A 17,558-nucleotide genomic window follows, 5' to 3' on the forward strand; every position below is an offset into this window, starting at 1 on the left:
TATATCTATTAGATAAACGTATACATTTCTCATTTCTACTCCCTTACAATCAGAAGAATCCACAAAGTGGACTCCGGATGAGGTGCCTTGGATCCTTATGTGAGCGATGCTCTAGTACCTTCAGTGTAATGAAGAAATCCATCATCCACTCGAGATTCTTGTAATATGTCGCAATATCCACGACGAGTTACAAGCTAAGGATGCTCAGTCGGATTTCAGTCGGATGAGCGTCTGGAAATTCGTTAAGGCGGCCAAGGAGCTTCAGACAGACCATTCGATCTCGTACGCACTCCTATTTCGTCGTCGAGGATCAACTCTCTATTCCACCACTTTGCGACCTCCTGATGGAACTCGCTCGGTCCCTCGTAGGTCATCATGCGGCGGATGTGGTCTAAGGTGGACACGCCTTTAGCGTTCTTCTTATGTAGGTCGCGGTCTTGATACCCGAGTAGGATGACGATGCACTTGGCTGATCTAGCGGCAATTGTCGCCGCCGGCCAGTCGGGTTCTTCTAAAGGCCAGATTTTATCGATCGTCTGACAAAAGATGGAGGGAAACGAGTTGCCTTCCTCGTCGAAAATGTAGGGATCGAGGCCCATATAGGTTACGAACTGCATTATCTCGGGGTTGTGTCTGCGACAGGCGGCTCGGACGTAACGCAGCATCGTCTCGGGCTCGTCCGTGAATGGTTCCCGTTTGCAGCAGTGGTATACCAGTGCTTTGACGGCTTCGATAGGGGCGTTAAGGATCGCCCACTCTAACGGCGTCGATCCTTCGAACGTATTCGATAGGCGGGTCTGTACAGGAGGTTCGGCTGGGCGAAGATAGTAGTGCATGTCAGCGCCGGCATGAAGGAGGTATTCGATCGAATTTAGCCTATTTAGCGCTATTGAAATGTGTAACGGCGTCATGTTTTCTCTAGTGAATACCACATTCGCGTTCAGATTACCCTCGTCCAGCAGAATTTCGAGTATGGAGCCGTTGCCGTACGCGGCGGGATCCGCGCAGCAGGCCATCTGTAGGTGGGCGGCGCGCTCCTCTTTAGTCGCGTCCAAGAAGCTCGGGTGCTTGACCATCGTCTCCACGACATCGATTAAACCAAAAAAGATGGCGAGATCGAGCGGGCCAAAGGTCCGGCCGTCGTCCTCGGTACCGGTGTGATGCTCGTGCATGTCTGCGCCGTGATCGAGGAGCAGCTCGACCATAACGAGATTCTCGTTCAGGATCGGGTATGTTAGGGCAAAGATGCCGCCGACGGGCTCGTTCGGATCTGCCCCGCTTTGGAGAAGGAGTTCGGCGACGTCTGGGTCTTCTAGCTTGCAGGCTTCTATCAAGCAACTCTCGTCGTCGTCGGAATGGTAGCATACAGGGGCGCCGGCGTCGATTAAGGACAACGCGCAATCGGACTTCCCCTTCTTGATCGTGTCGAGAAGTCGGCTCGGGCTCAACAATATCTCGCGCCCGTGAGGAAATTTGAGCATGTATTCGAGAGCTAACGAGTTGTCTTGCGCGATTATCTTGTCGATCATGACCTCGATCTCCGAAGGCGTAGGCTCTCTAGATCCGCACTCCAGCAACGTGTCGCAGAGCCCCACGTTATCCGATATCAGCGCTCTCGTGAGCAACAGGTGAGCGCCCTTCGGTTCGAGGGTGGCGGGTCCTCCGTGGTGGACGAGCAGCCGCACCGCCTCGGCCTTGTCGCTGCTAGGCCCGCACGACCCGCAGACCCTCTCGAGGGCGTCGAACATGTCGGTATTCGGCGGGATGCGTTCGAGCAACGCCTCTACCGTGCGCAGCATCGCTCCTTCGGGACGCATACCGAACATCCCCGACGGCCTGCAAGCTTTCAGCAGCGCCGTGTCGCCCACGTCGTCTCGCGCGTCGATATCCGCGCCTTCGTCGAGAAGAACCCGGACGACGCCGTCGACGTTGACAAGAGCGGCTTTCATGAGCGGCGTCATCATATCTTTATCCCTAACTTCCAAATCGGCACCGGCCTTGATTACGGTTCGGACGACTTCCGTCCTCAGATGTTCCTGGCAGGACTCGCGGTGATAGAGAGGGCTCCGGCTCGGCCGGACGGGCATGCAACAGCAGTGTAGTATAGACTCGGCTTTGCCGGAAGGCTCGAAAGAAGCGGCGATGTCCACGCCTAGTTCGATAAACCTAAGGGCTTCGGCAAAGCGATCCTCGTAGCACGCGTGTTTGAGGAGCGTGAAAGGACCCAGTGTGGCGTTGAGCGAGGCGCCCATCTCCACCAGGAAGTCGATCGAACGCCAATTACCGGCGAAGTACGCATAGCTTAGAGGCGTGCTGCCGGCATGGTCTTGGACGTCGACGTCGGTTTGATATCCCTCGTCTATGAGGAAGCGGGATACGGAAACCAGATCGGAATAGCAAGCCGCGTGAAGAGCAGTGATATGGCGAGGATCGGAACCCAGCAGTCTCGGCGATACGTTGATCGAAGCCCCTCTAGATATCAAAAGTCGCGCGGTCGACTCGTGGCCGTGGCAGATGGCGGTATGCAGAGGCGTCCAGATTGGCGTGACGGGGTCCGCGCCCAAGAACATGCGAGGACCCTCCTTGGGGAGGATGCAATTGCAGAAACCTCTTGACAAGGCATTGACGTCCGCGCCGTACTTTAGCAAAAGATCGACGATCTTGTCGTTTCCCCAACGCGCGGCGATGTGAAGGGGCATCCAGTAATAATGGCTCGCGAGATCGCCATGGTTTTCGTAACTCTTGCTCCTAACCTCCGACTCTAGATCGCTGTCATAGTAGTAGTAGCTATCGTCGTCGTCATCGTCGTCTTCGGACGAAGAGAAAGATATCATCGAGTCCGAGTCGTCGGGATCGGTAGATACGTGTATCCTATCGAACGGGGGCTCGGAACCGTAACGGCGAGAAGAGTTGAAGAGGCGTGTGGATGGTTTACAAGCTTCGAGAACGGTGAGCACGGTCGACCGGGTCGAAGTTTGAACCCAGGCAATATTGGGATTTGCGCCGGCTACGAGCAGACGTTCGACGGTACCTATGTGGCCTTCGTCGACGGCCCAGCACATAAGGGAGGCCTCATCCTTGACGAGGCGATATAGCTGGGGTGAGACAATGCCACAGATGGCACGGCAAGACCTTGAGAAGGCGGACAGGTCCTGGATATCCAGGTCACGCGTCACGTATGATATGATCTCTACCGGGAGACTGAGGATAGAAGGCATCTTCGATTTTGTTAGATTCCCACATGAATGGCCGTCGATCTCTCATGGAGAATGTCGATATGGTGTAGCACGTGTAGTTGTAGCTGTAAATGCAGTCGTGGTTGCAGTTGTATTCGTGGTTGTCGTTGTCGTTGTCGTGGTCGTTGTTGTGGTAGTGGTAGTTGTAATTGCAGTCGTGTAAAGTAAGATTAGACGTCGCGTTCAACGCGTTTGAAGATTACATTACACAGATCACACTAGAATCAAAGCTAAAGGCTGAGAATGACGACACTTGTCTAGGCCGTTGGGTAATATTTCGTGCCCCTGACTAGCCCTATGGATCGTTGCATGCAGGGACCTACCTAAGAATTCTAGTGGACGTTAGCCCTGGAGCGTTTCAAGGATAACGACCCCCACTGCTAAATAGCGGATTAGAGCCCCTGAGTAAGATCTGCTGGTTTTCTCGGATTATTGGATCGTGAATCAACGACTTCAGGCTTGAAACAGATGATCATCGAACCCGATTTTCTTGACCATGCCAGAACCACAGAATGTCGATAAAAGACTCAAGAGTTAGAAGAAATAATTATCAATTGTTTTGAGGTTAAGTCTAAACACATAGACGAGCCTTTCAATATGCATATTGGAATACCTTCACAAACATTTTACCGTCTCAGTCTACGGTCTAATAGTGAATATCCAAGTCTCAAGTGTCAATTCAAATTCTCCATTTGGAATTATCAACCAGAGAAAGAACAGGCCATTCGATAATATTCTCCTATCCTTTAGCATTACCCTCAGACATACCTGAATGGAAGGAATAGTCTGTACAAGTGGACAAGAAAGGATCATGTTGTCAACTACATACTTGCTACTTACATGTAAAACAGGGCTTACTTACAAGTAGTAACTTACGAACGGTATTTCCCAAACTTGCGTGCGGGTTACGATAAGGCAGAAGCCCAACTTTTCGTATGCTTTAAGATTCTTCGCTTCGTTTCATCAGCCAGGCCCTCCCGAGATCGGTGTCCACCAGATACGCTAAGAAGGTGAAGTTGATCTATCACATCCATCTACCACCGCCCGCCTTCATAGACGTTCAGCCTTCTTTTAGGCAGTTAGGCATCGTACATCGTCTTTCAACTGGCATGTCGGGTTTGTCTCCGGTGCCTTGGTGATAGATCCTAAACTTTGTTTTCTTTTCTTGCCAGTCAACTTTGATTTTTCTCCCATTTCAAATAAGAAGGGAGCCCATCTTCTCACTCCCCATTCATCGCCCGCAGCTCGATGACGCGCAAACAAACTAAGAAACAAGCGAGCAAACACGCCAACATGACGACCAATCTCGCTGAGGATATCTCTCAGAAGACTTCTGGTTTTATCCAGTCTAGCAATCACAGGGATCTCCTCGATATCGTTGACTCTCTCAGATCTCATGGTGTGAGCCACTACATCGACCTGCCGCAGATCATCGTGTGCGGTAGCCAGTCGTCGGGCAAGAGTTCTACTCTCGAAGCTCTCTCCGGAATCTCCTTCCCGACGGCGGAAGGGCTCTGCACCCGGTTCGCAACTGAGCTCGTTCTTCGGCGTGGGGATAAGCACGAGGTCAAGGTACACATCCAGCCTAGTCCTAACCGGACTGATGTAGAACGAATTCGCCTGTCGTCCTTCGCCGGGGAGACGAGGGATATCGATGCCTTCCCTAAGCTTATAGAGGCCGCCAAGGAAGCGATGGGACTGACCGGAAGCGACGGTTCTAAGATTTTTACCGCGGACGTGTTGCGTGTCGAGAGCACGTCGCCCACCGCATCTAATCTGACTCTCGTTGACTTGCCTGGCCTGTTCGGCGCCTCTGACAAGAACCAGTCAGAGGACGACGCCACTCTCGTCGAGAACCTGGTAACGGGCTATATGAAACAGCGCCGCAGTATCATTCTTGCCGTTATCGCCGCCGATAACCCGTTTGCCAATCAGCCTGTGACTCGGTTTGCTCGAAAGATCGACCCCGCCGGCACGAGAACGCTTGGTCTCATTACGAAACCAGACAAAATCGACGTTGGCTCTGAAAGCGAGGCCTACTATCTAGAGCTGGCGCAGAACCTGAACGTGAAGCTGAATCTCGGATGGCACGTCCTACGCAACAGGAGCCATGCTACGGCCAAGGACAGCATCGCCGAGAGGGACAAGAGAGAAGCCGAATTCTTCGCCGACTCGGTCTGGTCAACCCTCGATGAGTCGCAGCTTGGCGTGGAACGGCTTAGGTCTCGCCTAATCAACATCTTGTGGAAGCAGATCCGAACTAATTTGCCAACCGTCAAGGTCGAAGTCCAAGCCGGCATTGCGGACTGTAGAGCCAAGTTGACGCAGCTAGGACAGGCACGCAGTACGCAGAGAGAGAAGCACACGTATCTTCAACGCATTAGCAGCCGCCTTTCGAAACTATCTCGAGCAGCTATTGACGGGGTATACGCCGATCCGTTCTTTGAGTCCTTTCCCGGCCAGCAGGACGCTTTCACGAGACGGCTACGTGCAAATGTGCAAAAGATCCTCGCCGACTATGCAGAAAAGATGAGAGAGGATGGGCACGCCCTAGAGATTGTGGAAGACGACATGAATCCAACCCGAACAGCAACGAGGCGATATATGATGAGAGGGGATTACTTGAGTCTGGTGAAGGAGCTTACGATGGAATGCCGAGGTCGCGAGTTGCCAGGAACTTACAATCCCCTCGTCGTAGGCGACCTATTTTGCAGACAGTGCAAGCCTTGGGGACCTATCACGCAGAACCTGGTTGAGCAGATCCATGAAGCTGCAGCTGACAACTTCAATAAGATCGTATCGGAGATTTGCGATGAGAATACCAGATCTCGCCTCATGAAGTGGCATATTCAGCCAGCGTTGCATCTGCTCCGGCAAAAGTTGAAGGACAAAGTCGACGAATTATTGAAACCGCATTCGGCCATTCACCCGATTACTTATAACGATTATCTCACGAAGGAGGTTCAGAAGATCCAGACAGAGCGTCACGACAGGTTGTTCGACGAAATTTCCAAGGCTCAATGCAAATATACGTCAGAAACTGCGCCGGTCCAACCCGTACAAGTAAACTTGAGATCACTCCTTTGGGCACTCAAATCGGGGACTCGGCCTGATGTTGAAGAGTACTCGGCTTCACTTGCAGCTGATGTCGCCGCGGCATATTATCAGGTACCGTAACACCTATATCATTTAGTTGGATGGTTCAGGATCTCGTGAAAGATGTTAACGCCGCGCAGGTTGCTCTCAAGAAATTCACCGATGATATTAGCGTAGATGCCATCGAGACCTGTCTAATACAACGCCTACCAGAAGTGTAAGTGAACATACGAAAACTATAGCAACCATTACTAACTTTCTTTCCCCGTAGGCTCAGCCCTGATGTGATATGGGACCTGTCCCAGGAAGATGTTGAGCGACTAGGATCCGAGGACGACAACACGGTCAAGGAGCGCGGAGAACTCACGAAGCAGCTAGACAGTCTTGAGAAGGGTCTGAAGGACCTAGATGCGTTTACGGCCCGGGCTGCTGTCCGAGCAGTAACCAAGGATGAGCTATGAAGGCTTTAGCATAATACGTTGTGAAGGGAATGCCACTTCTTAGACGGCGACGTTAGGTTTGTAGGTGTTCGGACTGGCCGTACTGTCCATCAGTAATACAGACTATGGCAGATGTCTCGTGTTGTTCGTGATTTCGAAACTTGAACATATCTCCTTACTTCCATACCTAGAGTAAGTTGTCGGATGGTGAAAGCGGATTTCCATCTGGATCAAGATTTAGAGGCAACGAGGATGATAGCAACCTCATTGTGGCTGTATTGCGATTCCGCGATTCCATCTGCCGTCCCCGTCACTCTCGGATTCCCCTCGGCGCTCCGTTTGTCCCCTTCCAAGGCGCTTAGAAGGGCGCCGTCTTCACTATGACCACGCGATAAATGAAGAAGATACTTATGTAAGTACCTAGGTAGGCGTGGATGAATTCATGACATCTCTGTTTTCCTCATCCATATTTTACGACAGCGATAATTGTCCACAGCTTCCGGATACTGAACCACCTATGAATGGGGTTCAACGGCGCGCCAAATAATCCGTCCACCCATCAATATCCTCAAACTCCGAGGCAGCCTTCTTCGCAGCTTCGTCCGCAACCTCGTTCCACTCTCTCGGGATTCTCCAGAATTGGATAGAGAGCCCTTGATCCTTCCACTTCTCAGCTTCTCCCATAAGCATTTCCCACAAATCTTTGTTCTTGACATCCGCGCCTACGCTCGTCTTCCAATTATTCGTAACCCACGTCTTGGCCCACTTCGTAGATCCTTCAACCACGTACTCCGAGTCGGTGGCAATGGTTATTGTTCTGAAACCTTCTCCGGGCCAGTTTTGGTACCGCAAAGCCGCGATGACGGCGCGAAGCTCAGCCCGGTTACTGCTCTGAATGCTCTCGTCACCCCAAGGCCCTTTAATCTCCAACCGAGCGGATATGAGTGCCGGCTTGTCCGCGCGTCCCGGCCCCTGTACAAATGCCCAGCCCGCTTTAGGATCCGGCTTGCCATTGTTCAAACAAGCACCATCGGTGAAGACGAGCACTGCTCCGGTGTCGTTGCGATGGATGTATCTTACAGTTCATGTTAACGATATTGGTCTAGGATACGGGTTGTTCTGAGAAGACTACGCTTTTCCCTAGACTATTCTTACCTGGTCACTGTCGCGGAAATTTCCTTGCTGGGAAACAACTCTGTTGGCATAATTGAACTGCCAGTCGGTGGAGTGAATTGGGTAGGGAAGACTTGGCCAGTGCCTCTTTTCTTTCTCAGGCGGAGTAATTCCTGCTCATTGATACGAGGGTTCTCATCATCTGTGTCACATTTGGCAAAGCCGTCAACTTCTTTCGAATTAAGGTCCGCGAAGCTGTAATCTGTGCAGCACTTTCCACAAGTGACGAGGCCGTGTGGGCCGCAAACGATTCGGCCGTCGGGCAACTCGCAGGGTCCCTCTTCGTCGTCGCTGCTGGATGGGCCGAGGGGGTATAAACCCTGGGCGAGGTACCATCCGAGAGGCATTCCGGCGGTAGTTGTGACGGACCGATGGAATAGGACTCTACCCAAGCGGGGTAATTTTCTGATAGTTGTGAAGAGGTGATTAAGCTCAGAACTACGTGGTGAAAGAGTTGGATGGAGAGTTGGGCATCTCAGCATCCAATCCTTACGAGGATGTAATGAGGTTAGAAAAATGCGAACGCCAAGATATACCTTGGTAAGTGGAAGTCGTGCACAAGCCACTCTCAGTGACAGTGAGGACCTAATCACCTTGTTAATGACCATCTAGTTGAAAACAAACGGTATTAAGCAAACGGTATGGTGACTCATTTAAGCTTCATGTGACGAAATGACTAGGTACTTGAGCCTGGTTTGAAGGTAATAGGATGACGTAATTGAATCCAGTGCAACGATAGTTTCTTAGGGATTAACCACTGTTTACGTTCAACGAGCCACCGCAATTTAGGAGAAGTTGTCGTGTGTTGAAGCGTAACACTCAATCTCAATATGCGTTGGTGTGGTAGGTGCAAACACTATCAATGCTTGGGGTACACGTGATTCGGTAGTCCGGACCTAAGCCACGTGACCCCAGTCCCTAGGTACACTATTCCCATTTCCATTTACATGTTGACTCAGTCCTGAATTGATTCGATGAAGGGCATTTGTAGTTGGTCTGCCGTTATCCGTCAGTGTAACATCCCCTCATGACTCAGATGTGAATAGAGCCCCAAAAGAACTAGGAGATAATGCATAATCCTACTACTAGGTAGTTTGCTTAAAAGGGTTGATTGGCCATTCAGGAGTGTGCCAGGGTATCCATATACTACAGATGAACCCCTTAGATTCCAGCTTCGATTCATCCGACCTAACCTACCATATATCTCTGCGGGATATGATGAAGCCAAGCATCGAAAGGGCTCAAGGCTCGCGGGTTAAGTTGAAAATGAAACTCCGCGAGGGACGCGACATAGCAAGGGAGCAATCTGCTTACTGCAAGCCCTTGTTGCGGCTAGTCAACAATCACCCACTAGGTAGGTACTTAGCTGGGGGCAATATAAGGTAACAATTCTGAGAATTTCATAAGTCAATAAAATAGAATCATGATACCCATGAATGCATTGTTTCTCCGCGAATTGTATCATAGTAAGGGATTAGTAATTTTACCTGGATAGACTAACCAACCGAACCGCTGGCTCGTTTGCCATAGCATTTCAACATCTCGGAGGTAAGGAGGCAAGTCCCTAGATACCACTTCTATCAGGCGAAATACGTGGTGCGAAACAGCGGGTGAAGTCGAGTTAGCTCCTATCAAGTCGCTTACCTAGGTCCTCCCTAAAGCATAAGCCCGCCAGAAGGATTCAGAGGGGCGAATTAAGTGGATGAGCTACCGGGACAAATGCAGAAAAAGCCGCGCACTCCAAAAACCAAAAGGACGATTCAAATGAAGCAATCGTACGAAGTTCCTTGAATAATGTTGGCAGCGATAAAATTGCATTGAATATTGGCTTTGAAAAGGGAAAGGCTCTATAGGTCGCTAAGTAGCGCGTTCCCTTTTTTTTTAATAGAAGTCTTATATAGATGGTTTGTAATAAACATGGGACGACGTAAGAATCGGCACCATGTAGCATGTTGGGAGAAGCTACCCCGGCGAGCTGCTAATCTGCGCGATGGGATCGAAGGATCGGACGTGCATTACACGTGTATGCTATATCGCCGGGCAAGGACCACAGCTACCCAAGTTGGCAGGTCGTATCGCTAACCCGAGGGGCCTCGAGGCGGACCTGGTCGGCCGGACCCCTGTTACGCGCTGACGCTATTGGACGGTCCGGCGAGGAGAAGGATGGGCTTCCGTGCATGGGTTACATGGATCTTAGACACGCTGAGCCTCGCTCCGTCCACGTGGGAGGAATGCGTCCCGGATCTGCGATCCCTTATTTTGGGCTCGTCCCCCCCTCTCAAGATTTAGCCTCCAGGTACCGATTCGCGTTCCTGCATCCCTCAGCTAGGCAAGCAGTCATTCATTCCAACTCAGGCAACTCAGGATGCGATCTTCTACCGGACTCCTTGGCCTGTTGGCCAGCCTCGGCATGGCATGCGCCCATCCGGCGCGCGGCTCGATCGACAGCGACCTTATTGGCAAGCTCTCGACCGGCGCCAGCATCTCCCACAACGCCTCCGTGTTTCCCCGCTGGAGCGAGTTCGGCGCTCCCCATCCCGGCACTATAGTGTCCGTCGCGACAGAGGCCGATGTGCAGGCGACGGTTCGTCATACGCTCGTGTGATGGTTGGACAATGTTGCTAACATATTCCAGGTCCAATACTGCGTCTCGAAGAACATCCCGTTCTTAGCCCAGAACGGAGGTCATGGCTGGAGCGGCGCATTTACTCTGGGCGAGAGCGGCGTCCTGATCAACTTGCGCGGCCTGAACAACACCGTCTTCAGCGCCGACAAGACGCAGGCGACCATCGGAGGAGGTGCCATTATCCAGGAGGTTATCAACCAGGCGTACGCCAACGACGTTCAGATCCTGACCGGTAATTGCAACTGCGTCGGAGCTCTCGGCGCGGGTCTCGGCGGAGGTTACGGCAACTTGATGGGTCTCTACGGCTTCAGCGTCGACAACTATCTCTCGTTCAACGTCGTCCTGGCCAACGGCAGCCTCGTCACCGTCACGCCCGAGCAAGAGGACCTCTGGTGGGCTCTGCGCGGCGCGGGCCCCAACTTCGGCATCGTCACCTCGGCCGTCATGAAGTCGACTCCGTTAGCCCAGGCCGACAACGTAGCCTGGACCGGCGGTCTGTGGTTCACCGAGGACAAGATCGAGCAGGTCACGCAAGCCATCGAGGATCTCAAGCTCGAGGCGCACATGAACATCTTCCTATACTTCCTGACATCGAACGGCGAACCCACCGTGCTCGTGACCGTGTTCTACTACGGCACCGAGGCCGACGGACGCGAGGCGTTCAAATCCATCATCGATATCGGGCCCTACGACGACACGACGGCCGTTCTGCCGCAGAACGAGTGGAACGCCGGCGCCGACGGCTTCTGCACCAAGGGCGAGCGCAAGCCCACGTACAGCGCCGGTTTCGACCACTTCGTCCCGACGACCTGGCGCCAGATCTGGAACGACTACACCGAGTTCCTGACCAACCCCAACACGAGCGCCACCACCGTTGTCGTCGAGTGCTACTCGCTCGACAAGGCGCAGTCGATCGGGTCCGAGACGGCGTCGTTCGCGAACCGCGACATCCGCTTCAACGGCTTTGCCATATCCTGGTACCCGGATGCTAGCCTCGACGCGACGGCCAAGGCTTTCGGCTCGAATTTCCGCAACCTGTTGCGCGCCGACGATGGGTTAGCTTCCAACCGCACGTGAGTATTGCCTTAACTTGTTACAACGATATTGCATTGGCTGTTGCTAACTGCCTAATCTAGATACGTCAACTTTGCTTTCGGGGACGAGACCAACCAGGTCGTATACAACAACAACACGCAAAGGCTTCGACAATTAAAGAAGAAATATGATCCCAAAAATGTTTTTAACCAGTGGTTTGACCTATAGGAACTGTCTACCTACGATAACTGAAGCTAGGAATGGTTATCCTGGATTAATTGCATGGTTCCGAGGAATATTCACCCCGAGGGAGTGCGTATATTCTGTAAATAGTTCATATCTACAATTTTAATTGAGTTGTTTGCCTGGGATGTTATGGAAAAGGTGGACAAACAGACAGCGACGGGCCTAATAGGAGTTGAACATAAACGTCTATTTGCTACATCTTCGCGTGTTTGTTGACTGTTGTGAGAGTTCCTATTACCTTGGTACCTAGGACACAGTACACGACATTATTGCATTATACCGTGAGCTTTCATACATTTTTATTTGTGACTAGGTAAATCAAAGAGCATCGAAGTAGCTGACATTGAAGTTTGGTACTATCTTGATACCTAGGGGTGCTGAGGGTGGTGAAGATGAAATCAATTTCCTGCCTAAGCATCGGCGGCGATGATGTCAGCGGCTTGTTCCGCAACACCATACAAACTCGCCATTGGGTGTCCGCCCACGGGGGCTGGAAAGATGCTAGCATCGCAGATTCTGAGACCCTGCACCCCCTTAACCTTCAGATCCCCATCTACGACAGTGCCCATGGGGCAGCTCCCCGCAGCGTGAAAGTGGGCCACGCCGACAGCTCTGATCCTGTCCTCGATCTCGCTGTCGGAGGACTCTGGCGTCAGCGCCGTCAAACCTGGAAACACCGCCTCCGACTCCACATAGCCTTTCATAGCTTCCGTGCCGAGCATGAGTTTGAGGACGCGCCTCACGCCGTGGATGAGACAAACGCGATCGAGCGCCGTAGTGAAATAGTTGGGCTCGATGAGCGGGGTCGCGCTATCGACGTCTTGGGCCAACGATACGCGACCGCGGCTGCTGGGCAGGGTGAGCATGGTGGACGTGCACACGATGCTGCCGTCGAGAGGGAACGCGGGCGCTAACGGGTGGTAAACGACCAGTATCTCCACAAAAACGCGCCCTGGCTGGAGCAGGGCTTCGCGCTCGGCCCCGGTGACGCCATCTTCGTCGAGAGCTTTCTCCAAAACGTGGCGTGGGGGACCTTCGTTGTTATTCCAGTCCGCTGGCATGCCGGCTACGAAGGCCGGATCGGACAGGTTCGGATGGCCCACGGCGAGTCCGCGAGAGGGGTCTTTGAGCTTGAACCATTGGAACAAGGCAAAGTGGTCGAAATATTGCTGGCCTACGCCGGGGAGGGGCTGGACTAGGGGGACCCCGTGTGTAGATAGGGTCGACGGGTCCCCGACGCCCGAGCGGAGTAGGAGGCGTGGCGTTTGCAGCGAGCCTGCAGATAAAACGATCTCCTTTTTCGCCGTGATTGTCTCGCCGTTTGCCAGCTTGACTCCCGTTGCTCTTGGCAGTGCGCCTCCTTTCTCGAAGAGAATCTGCAAGGCTGGGCAGGACGTCTTCACGGTGACACCACCTAACGGGTATGCGAGTTGAGCAGGTCGCCTTTTCCCATCTACCCAGCTCTCGTAATATTCGCTCAGCCCAGCCAAGCCGCCCACGAAAGGGTCTGGATTTTTCTCTACGCCGAGCTCCTTCCATCCCTGCTCGATGGGATTGCGAAGAGGATATTTCCTAGCTCCGTGACTCGCACTGACCGGGGTAACTTTCAAGGGGCCTTCGAAACCATGTCCCTCTTTGTCGGCGTTGGCATCGAAAAATCTCTCAGAGCGTTTGAAGTAAGGTAAGAGCCCGGCGTAACTCCAACGATCGTCTCCACCTAGCCGCCTCGCCCACGTATCGTAGTCCTCGGGATCGCCGCGGGACCATCCGCCGTAGTTGAGCATGCTTCCGCCGCCTAGCGTCTTTCCGGCCGTGAGAGTGTGCGTGCGGCCGGCAGTTGACGGGGTGGCGGCGGTAGGGAATTGCCAGTCCAGCGCGCTGCCCTGTAGAGCGAACCCTCCCAGAGGCGTTACGACATCGTGCTCCGGGGCGGGGTCCGGGCCAGCCTCGACAACTAGAATAGAGCTATCAGGTTTCGAGCTTCTAAGGCGAGAAGCTAGAGCGCAGCCGCTAAGACCCCCACCAACTATCACGTAGTCAAACGTTGTGGATTCCGACATGGCTTTGTTTAGTAGCTTATCATATATTGTCTGGTAACTAGGGAAATTGCGGAATGTGAAGGGTTGGCAGAATACGGGATTTTAGGACACAAGTTGGGGCAAGGCTGTTGATAGGACTACCGCGTGGTCGTACGGTTGGTTAGCTTACATATACATGTTGTGGTCACCAACACTGCGACCTTGATGCACATGGAGGGTTGCGCTACCTATTGTCCAACCTCCTCACATGTCTGTGTAAAGAAGCCAACGAAACCAACGAAATAGCTAAGACTGTTAGTTGCACATGTGCACCTTAATTCAGGTTACATGCTACCTAAGTACCTACGACGTTATGCAAGGGATAAAACGTTAAATGCACTTCAACTTGAAATATCTACTTACCTAGATACATATCTCGACCAAATGATGAGTCCCCTAGCTAAAGCGGGATAGGTAAAGATGTATAGGGAATACAAATATCAATGTATCGGATTCACCATCAAGAAGGAATATCGAATATGACCTTCGGTAGATCATTGTAAGTATTTGCAAAAACAAAAATCACATGATTCGTTGTCATCAATAAATCATGATCATAGTTTCGAACACGAACATTCTCTAACCGACATAAACAGAGGTTTGTTCTTCCGAATCCTACGTACCAAACTACCTGAATAGGAACACATAATCATCCACTAATTAGAAATTACTTACGCCTCAGTTAGGTAGGTAGATATTATGTAGATGATTCGCTAACTCACTAACCAGGTTGGAACTCGATCTCTCGCGCCTTGGAACCCCCTCTAGTTACCGGAGTCCGACATCCTTGAGTCGATCTGCTCCAGAAACTTGTCAACCCTTCTAAAATGTCGTGATAGCGAGCTAATAACAGGCTGGTAGGTAGTGGTCAAGGTTGACAGCACTTCCGATGATGCGCGCGAGGTTGTCGCCTACCTGGGCCTCGGAAAACATGTCTCATTTGGACATCTCTTCGCAACGTGGGCTTAAACATCGCAATCGAACTCCTCATCAGGATAAACCCCGGTCAACTGGCCGAACTCATCGATGTCGATAGTCTGGCCCCGCTGCGACTCGCCCAGGCCATTCTACCGCTCCTAGCCAATGCGCCGGCGCGCCTACGCTTCGTGCTTCTAGGGAGTATGCAGGGTTCTACAGGGGGTATGAGAAAGTACCCGCTTCCTCTGGCAATCTACGGCGCAAGCAAGGCAGCGGCGCATTTCTTGGTGCGCAAGTTGCATTTCGAGCATGCCGAGGAAGGAATATGCATATTTGCATCGGTCTAGGGTGAGGAAGAGAAGGGTGAGCACGAAAATCGAGCACGAGGGGTACCATTCCAGACCTCTAACGACGCCAGCTTTATGCGAACGGATACAGGAAATGCAAAGGAAATGCAAGAGTGCAGGAGCCAAGATTTCGGTATGGATGAAGCGGTCGTATCGGTGGACGACGCGATAGATTCTGCGAAGGATCAGATAGGTTACATGACATGACGCCGTCTAATGCACTTCATCAGATCAGAAACTCCTGCTGACACGTAGGGACGCCCGCCACATGCAGATTGTCTCGGCAACCTCAGAAGTTTCCTTCGATCGACGGCGGGGAGACCGAGTAAGCTTGTCTCAATGCTTGTCTCTCTCCAGATTCTCGGCAGGTTACCCTTTTGACCAGCTTAATTTCCGATCTTTTACCCTTTTCCTGATTTCGTGTGGGCCGTGGTAGTTTTCGACATTCCGCTAGCGAGATACAGCGTCGTAACATAGTCCAAATAAGCTTAACTAAGCCTATAGCTTTACACGTGTATAGCTTCACCAACTAATACACCAACTAATACATCAACTAATACTGCCTGCACTGCCAACGCTACTTCATACCTAGCACAACAACCTCTTGGTCACATATCAAACGGTACTGATTTACGCAAGTAAGATCCCTTGGTTCCCGTCCCATTCTCACCGAATCCCGTTCCACTTAAGATCCATTCCTCCGCCTATCACCAAAGGGGATAAGTCCTAGGTAGGTTAGCCAAAGTCCTGGGCAAAGGATGGCAATTCCAATTAGATAGGATTTAGAATTCCATAATAATCCTATGCAATGGCTGTCAGAAACGTACATGGCGTAACTCGCGACCTCCTGGATTCGGTCATACTTAGGTAAACATTCATATAATCATATAATCAAACTCGAACATGAGGCCCACGACGTATCATAATCTTATCGCCCTCCAGCGGGGTTCGCGATTGCGTCTACGCCAGCATCACCATCCTAGCCTAAACATTTCCGGGTGCACCTCAACCGGGTTTCAGAGATGCGCCATCCGCGCCCAGGCGCCTGGGAAGACGCAGGCGAGAGTAAGATACTTCAGTAGCACCGCCACGCTCAGGGAGCAGCAGGCAGAGGACTCTGAAAACTTCTGGCGTGTTTCGGCGGACGACTCCCAGTTTTGGGACGACTACGTTTCGACCCGCCCGAGCTACAACACCGCCTTCTACAACGAGATCTACGCCCACCACAAAGCGCACTCGTCCAAGTGGGAGGTCGCGCACGACGTGGGCTGCGGAGCCGGCCAGGTCTCTGCGGAGCTGGCCTCGCGCTTCTCCCACGTCGTCGCCTCAGATATCAATGATACCCACCTAGCCGTTGCTAAGCGCCGATTGGCGCCCAGCTTCGGTCCCGAGCATATCTCGTTCACGCACGCTATGGGCGAAGATCTGATCAAACATCACCCACCCGGCTCTGCCGATCTCGTCGCTGCGGCCGAGGCCATGGTGCTCATGGATGAGACGGTAGCGTTGGAGAATTTCAAGCGCTTGCTCCGGCCTGGCGGCACACTGGCATTTTGGTTCTACGGCCGTCCTACGTTCTCTGATCTGAAGCTGCGTGCCCAGGCCCAGCCGCTAATCGACGCTATCATGGTGCGGAACTGGTCCAAGGTGATCCGTGGCAGCGGCGAGCGGCGTATAGCAGGCTTCAAGAGAGCGGCAGAGGGTATGGAGTCGTGGCTCGACTACGTCCCTCTGGACCCGGAATCGTGGACGGACGTGAGGCGCATCAAGTGGAATACCAGCGCGACTCTACCCTTCTTCGGCGAAGAGGCGTGCGGGTTCCCGATTCACCCCACTAGCAGCGTCAAGGCTTGGGAACACACGGAGGAGCGCGAAGATCCGGAATGGTGGAGAAACGACTGGGACATTGCCGAGCTGAAGCGGTATTTCCGCGTGCTCTTCCCGGGATTCAAGGAAGCCGTAGGGCAAGGCGACGAGGAGATAAACCGCATGTTCCAGGAACTCGAGACTTATTTCGGAGGCGAGGGGAAGGTAAAACAGTTTACTTGGCCCGCCGTGCTGGTGACGGCTACTCGGAAATGATTGGAGCAGACTGCAGCGTTTCATCATAGATCTGGGAGAGTACCTAGCTAGCTGGCTGGGTATTCTAAGACATGCCCACCTTAGTACCCGTGCAGTCCGTGCAGCCCGTGTTGCGGGATTTCTTAGCGTTACCGTTCAGCCGTTCCATAGCAATCTGGAGGCTAGCAAGGAGTAAGGAGATCGATGTTCAACTTCACGATTAATATGAATGAGATAATGACAACCAAATGAGTCAATACAAATGAACCATTTAACAATTTCCTACCTAGGTACTCCCACTT

General features: G+C 52.3%; 7 protein-coding genes across 7 annotated transcripts; 4 read left to right on the plus strand and 3 right to left on the minus strand.

Moving 5' to 3' along the window:
- Positions 1-203: 203 nt before the first annotated feature.
- On the minus strand, positions 204-3,487 carry F4807DRAFT_214344 (ankyrin). Its single transcript, XM_047993968.1, has one exon. The coding sequence runs from the start codon at positions 3,216-3,218 to the stop codon at positions 243-245; it is 2,976 nt and encodes a 991-aa protein (XP_047851313.1). The 5' UTR covers positions 3,219-3,487; the 3' UTR covers positions 204-242.
- A 780-nt stretch (positions 3,488-4,267) lies between these two features.
- Positions 4,268-6,885, plus strand: F4807DRAFT_215023 (P-loop containing nucleoside triphosphate hydrolase protein). Its single transcript, XM_047993974.1, has 3 exons — positions 4,268-6,404; positions 6,473-6,549; positions 6,604-6,885. Exons 1-3 carry the CDS (start codon positions 4,485-4,487, stop codon positions 6,791-6,793), a joined length of 2,187 nt encoding a protein of 728 aa, XP_047851314.1. The 5' UTR covers positions 4,268-4,484; the 3' UTR covers positions 6,794-6,885.
- A 415-nt stretch (positions 6,886-7,300) lies between these two features.
- F4807DRAFT_463199 (ribonuclease H-like protein) lies at positions 7,301-8,292 on the minus strand (the record flags this gene model as incomplete). Its single annotated transcript, XM_048001939.1, has 2 exons — positions 7,301-7,847; positions 7,928-8,292. 2 exons carry the CDS (start codon positions 8,290-8,292, stop codon positions 7,301-7,303), a joined length of 912 nt encoding a protein of 303 aa, XP_047851315.1.
- A 2,018-nt stretch (positions 8,293-10,310) lies between these two features.
- Positions 10,311-11,834, plus strand: F4807DRAFT_453168 (FAD-binding domain-containing protein; the record flags this gene model as incomplete). Its single annotated transcript, XM_048000422.1, has 3 exons — positions 10,311-10,529; positions 10,581-11,644; positions 11,708-11,834. 3 exons carry the CDS (start codon positions 10,311-10,313, stop codon positions 11,832-11,834), a joined length of 1,410 nt encoding a protein of 469 aa, XP_047851316.1.
- A 428-nt stretch (positions 11,835-12,262) lies between these two features.
- On the minus strand, positions 12,263-13,912 carry F4807DRAFT_463201 (GMC oxidoreductase; the record flags this gene model as incomplete). The annotated part of the gene is made up of 1 exon (XM_048001940.1): positions 12,263-13,912. One exon carries the CDS (start codon positions 13,910-13,912, stop codon positions 12,263-12,265), a length of 1,650 nt encoding a protein of 549 aa, XP_047851317.1.
- A 497-nt stretch (positions 13,913-14,409) lies between these two features.
- Positions 14,410-15,195, plus strand: F4807DRAFT_463202 (uncharacterized protein; the record flags this gene model as incomplete). The annotated part of the gene is made up of 5 exons (XM_048001941.1): positions 14,410-14,429; positions 14,491-14,528; positions 14,660-14,706; positions 14,792-14,889; positions 14,967-15,195. The coding sequence occupies 5 exons, from the start codon at positions 14,410-14,412 to the stop codon at positions 15,193-15,195; spliced, it is 432 nt and encodes a 143-aa protein (XP_047851318.1).
- A 689-nt stretch (positions 15,196-15,884) lies between these two features.
- Positions 15,885-17,550, plus strand: F4807DRAFT_215032 (S-adenosyl-L-methionine-dependent methyltransferase). Its single transcript, XM_047993975.1, has one exon. The coding sequence runs from the start codon at positions 16,099-16,101 to the stop codon at positions 17,275-17,277; it is 1,179 nt and encodes a 392-aa protein (XP_047851319.1). The 5' UTR covers positions 15,885-16,098; the 3' UTR covers positions 17,278-17,550.
- Positions 17,551-17,558: the final 8 nt, after the last annotated feature.

Source organism: Annulohypoxylon truncatum (assembly GCF_022578515.1).
Source record: "Annulohypoxylon truncatum strain CBS 140777 unplaced genomic scaffold F4807scaffold_31, whole genome shotgun sequence".
NCBI lineage: Eukaryota > Fungi > Ascomycota > Sordariomycetes > Xylariales > Hypoxylaceae > Annulohypoxylon > Annulohypoxylon truncatum.

Coding starts and splice junctions, on each gene's coding strand:
- F4807DRAFT_214344 (XM_047993968.1), bottom strand. CDS start 3,218: ATGCCTTCTATCCTCAGTCTCCCGGTAGAGATCATATCATACGTGACG.
- F4807DRAFT_215023 (XM_047993974.1), top strand. CDS start 4,485: ATGACGCGCAAACAAACTAAGAAACAAGCGAGCAAACACGCCAACATG. Junction 6,405..6,472: donor TCGCCGCGGCATATTATCAG/GTACCGTAACAC, acceptor AACGCCGCGCAG/GTTGCTCTCAAGAAATTCAC. Junction 6,550..6,603: donor ATACAACGCCTACCAGAAGT/GTAAGTGAACAT, acceptor CTTTCCCCGTAG/GCTCAGCCCTGATGTGATAT.
- F4807DRAFT_215032 (XM_047993975.1), top strand. CDS start 16,099: ATGAGGCCCACGACGTATCATAATCTTATCGCCCTCCAGCGGGGTTCG.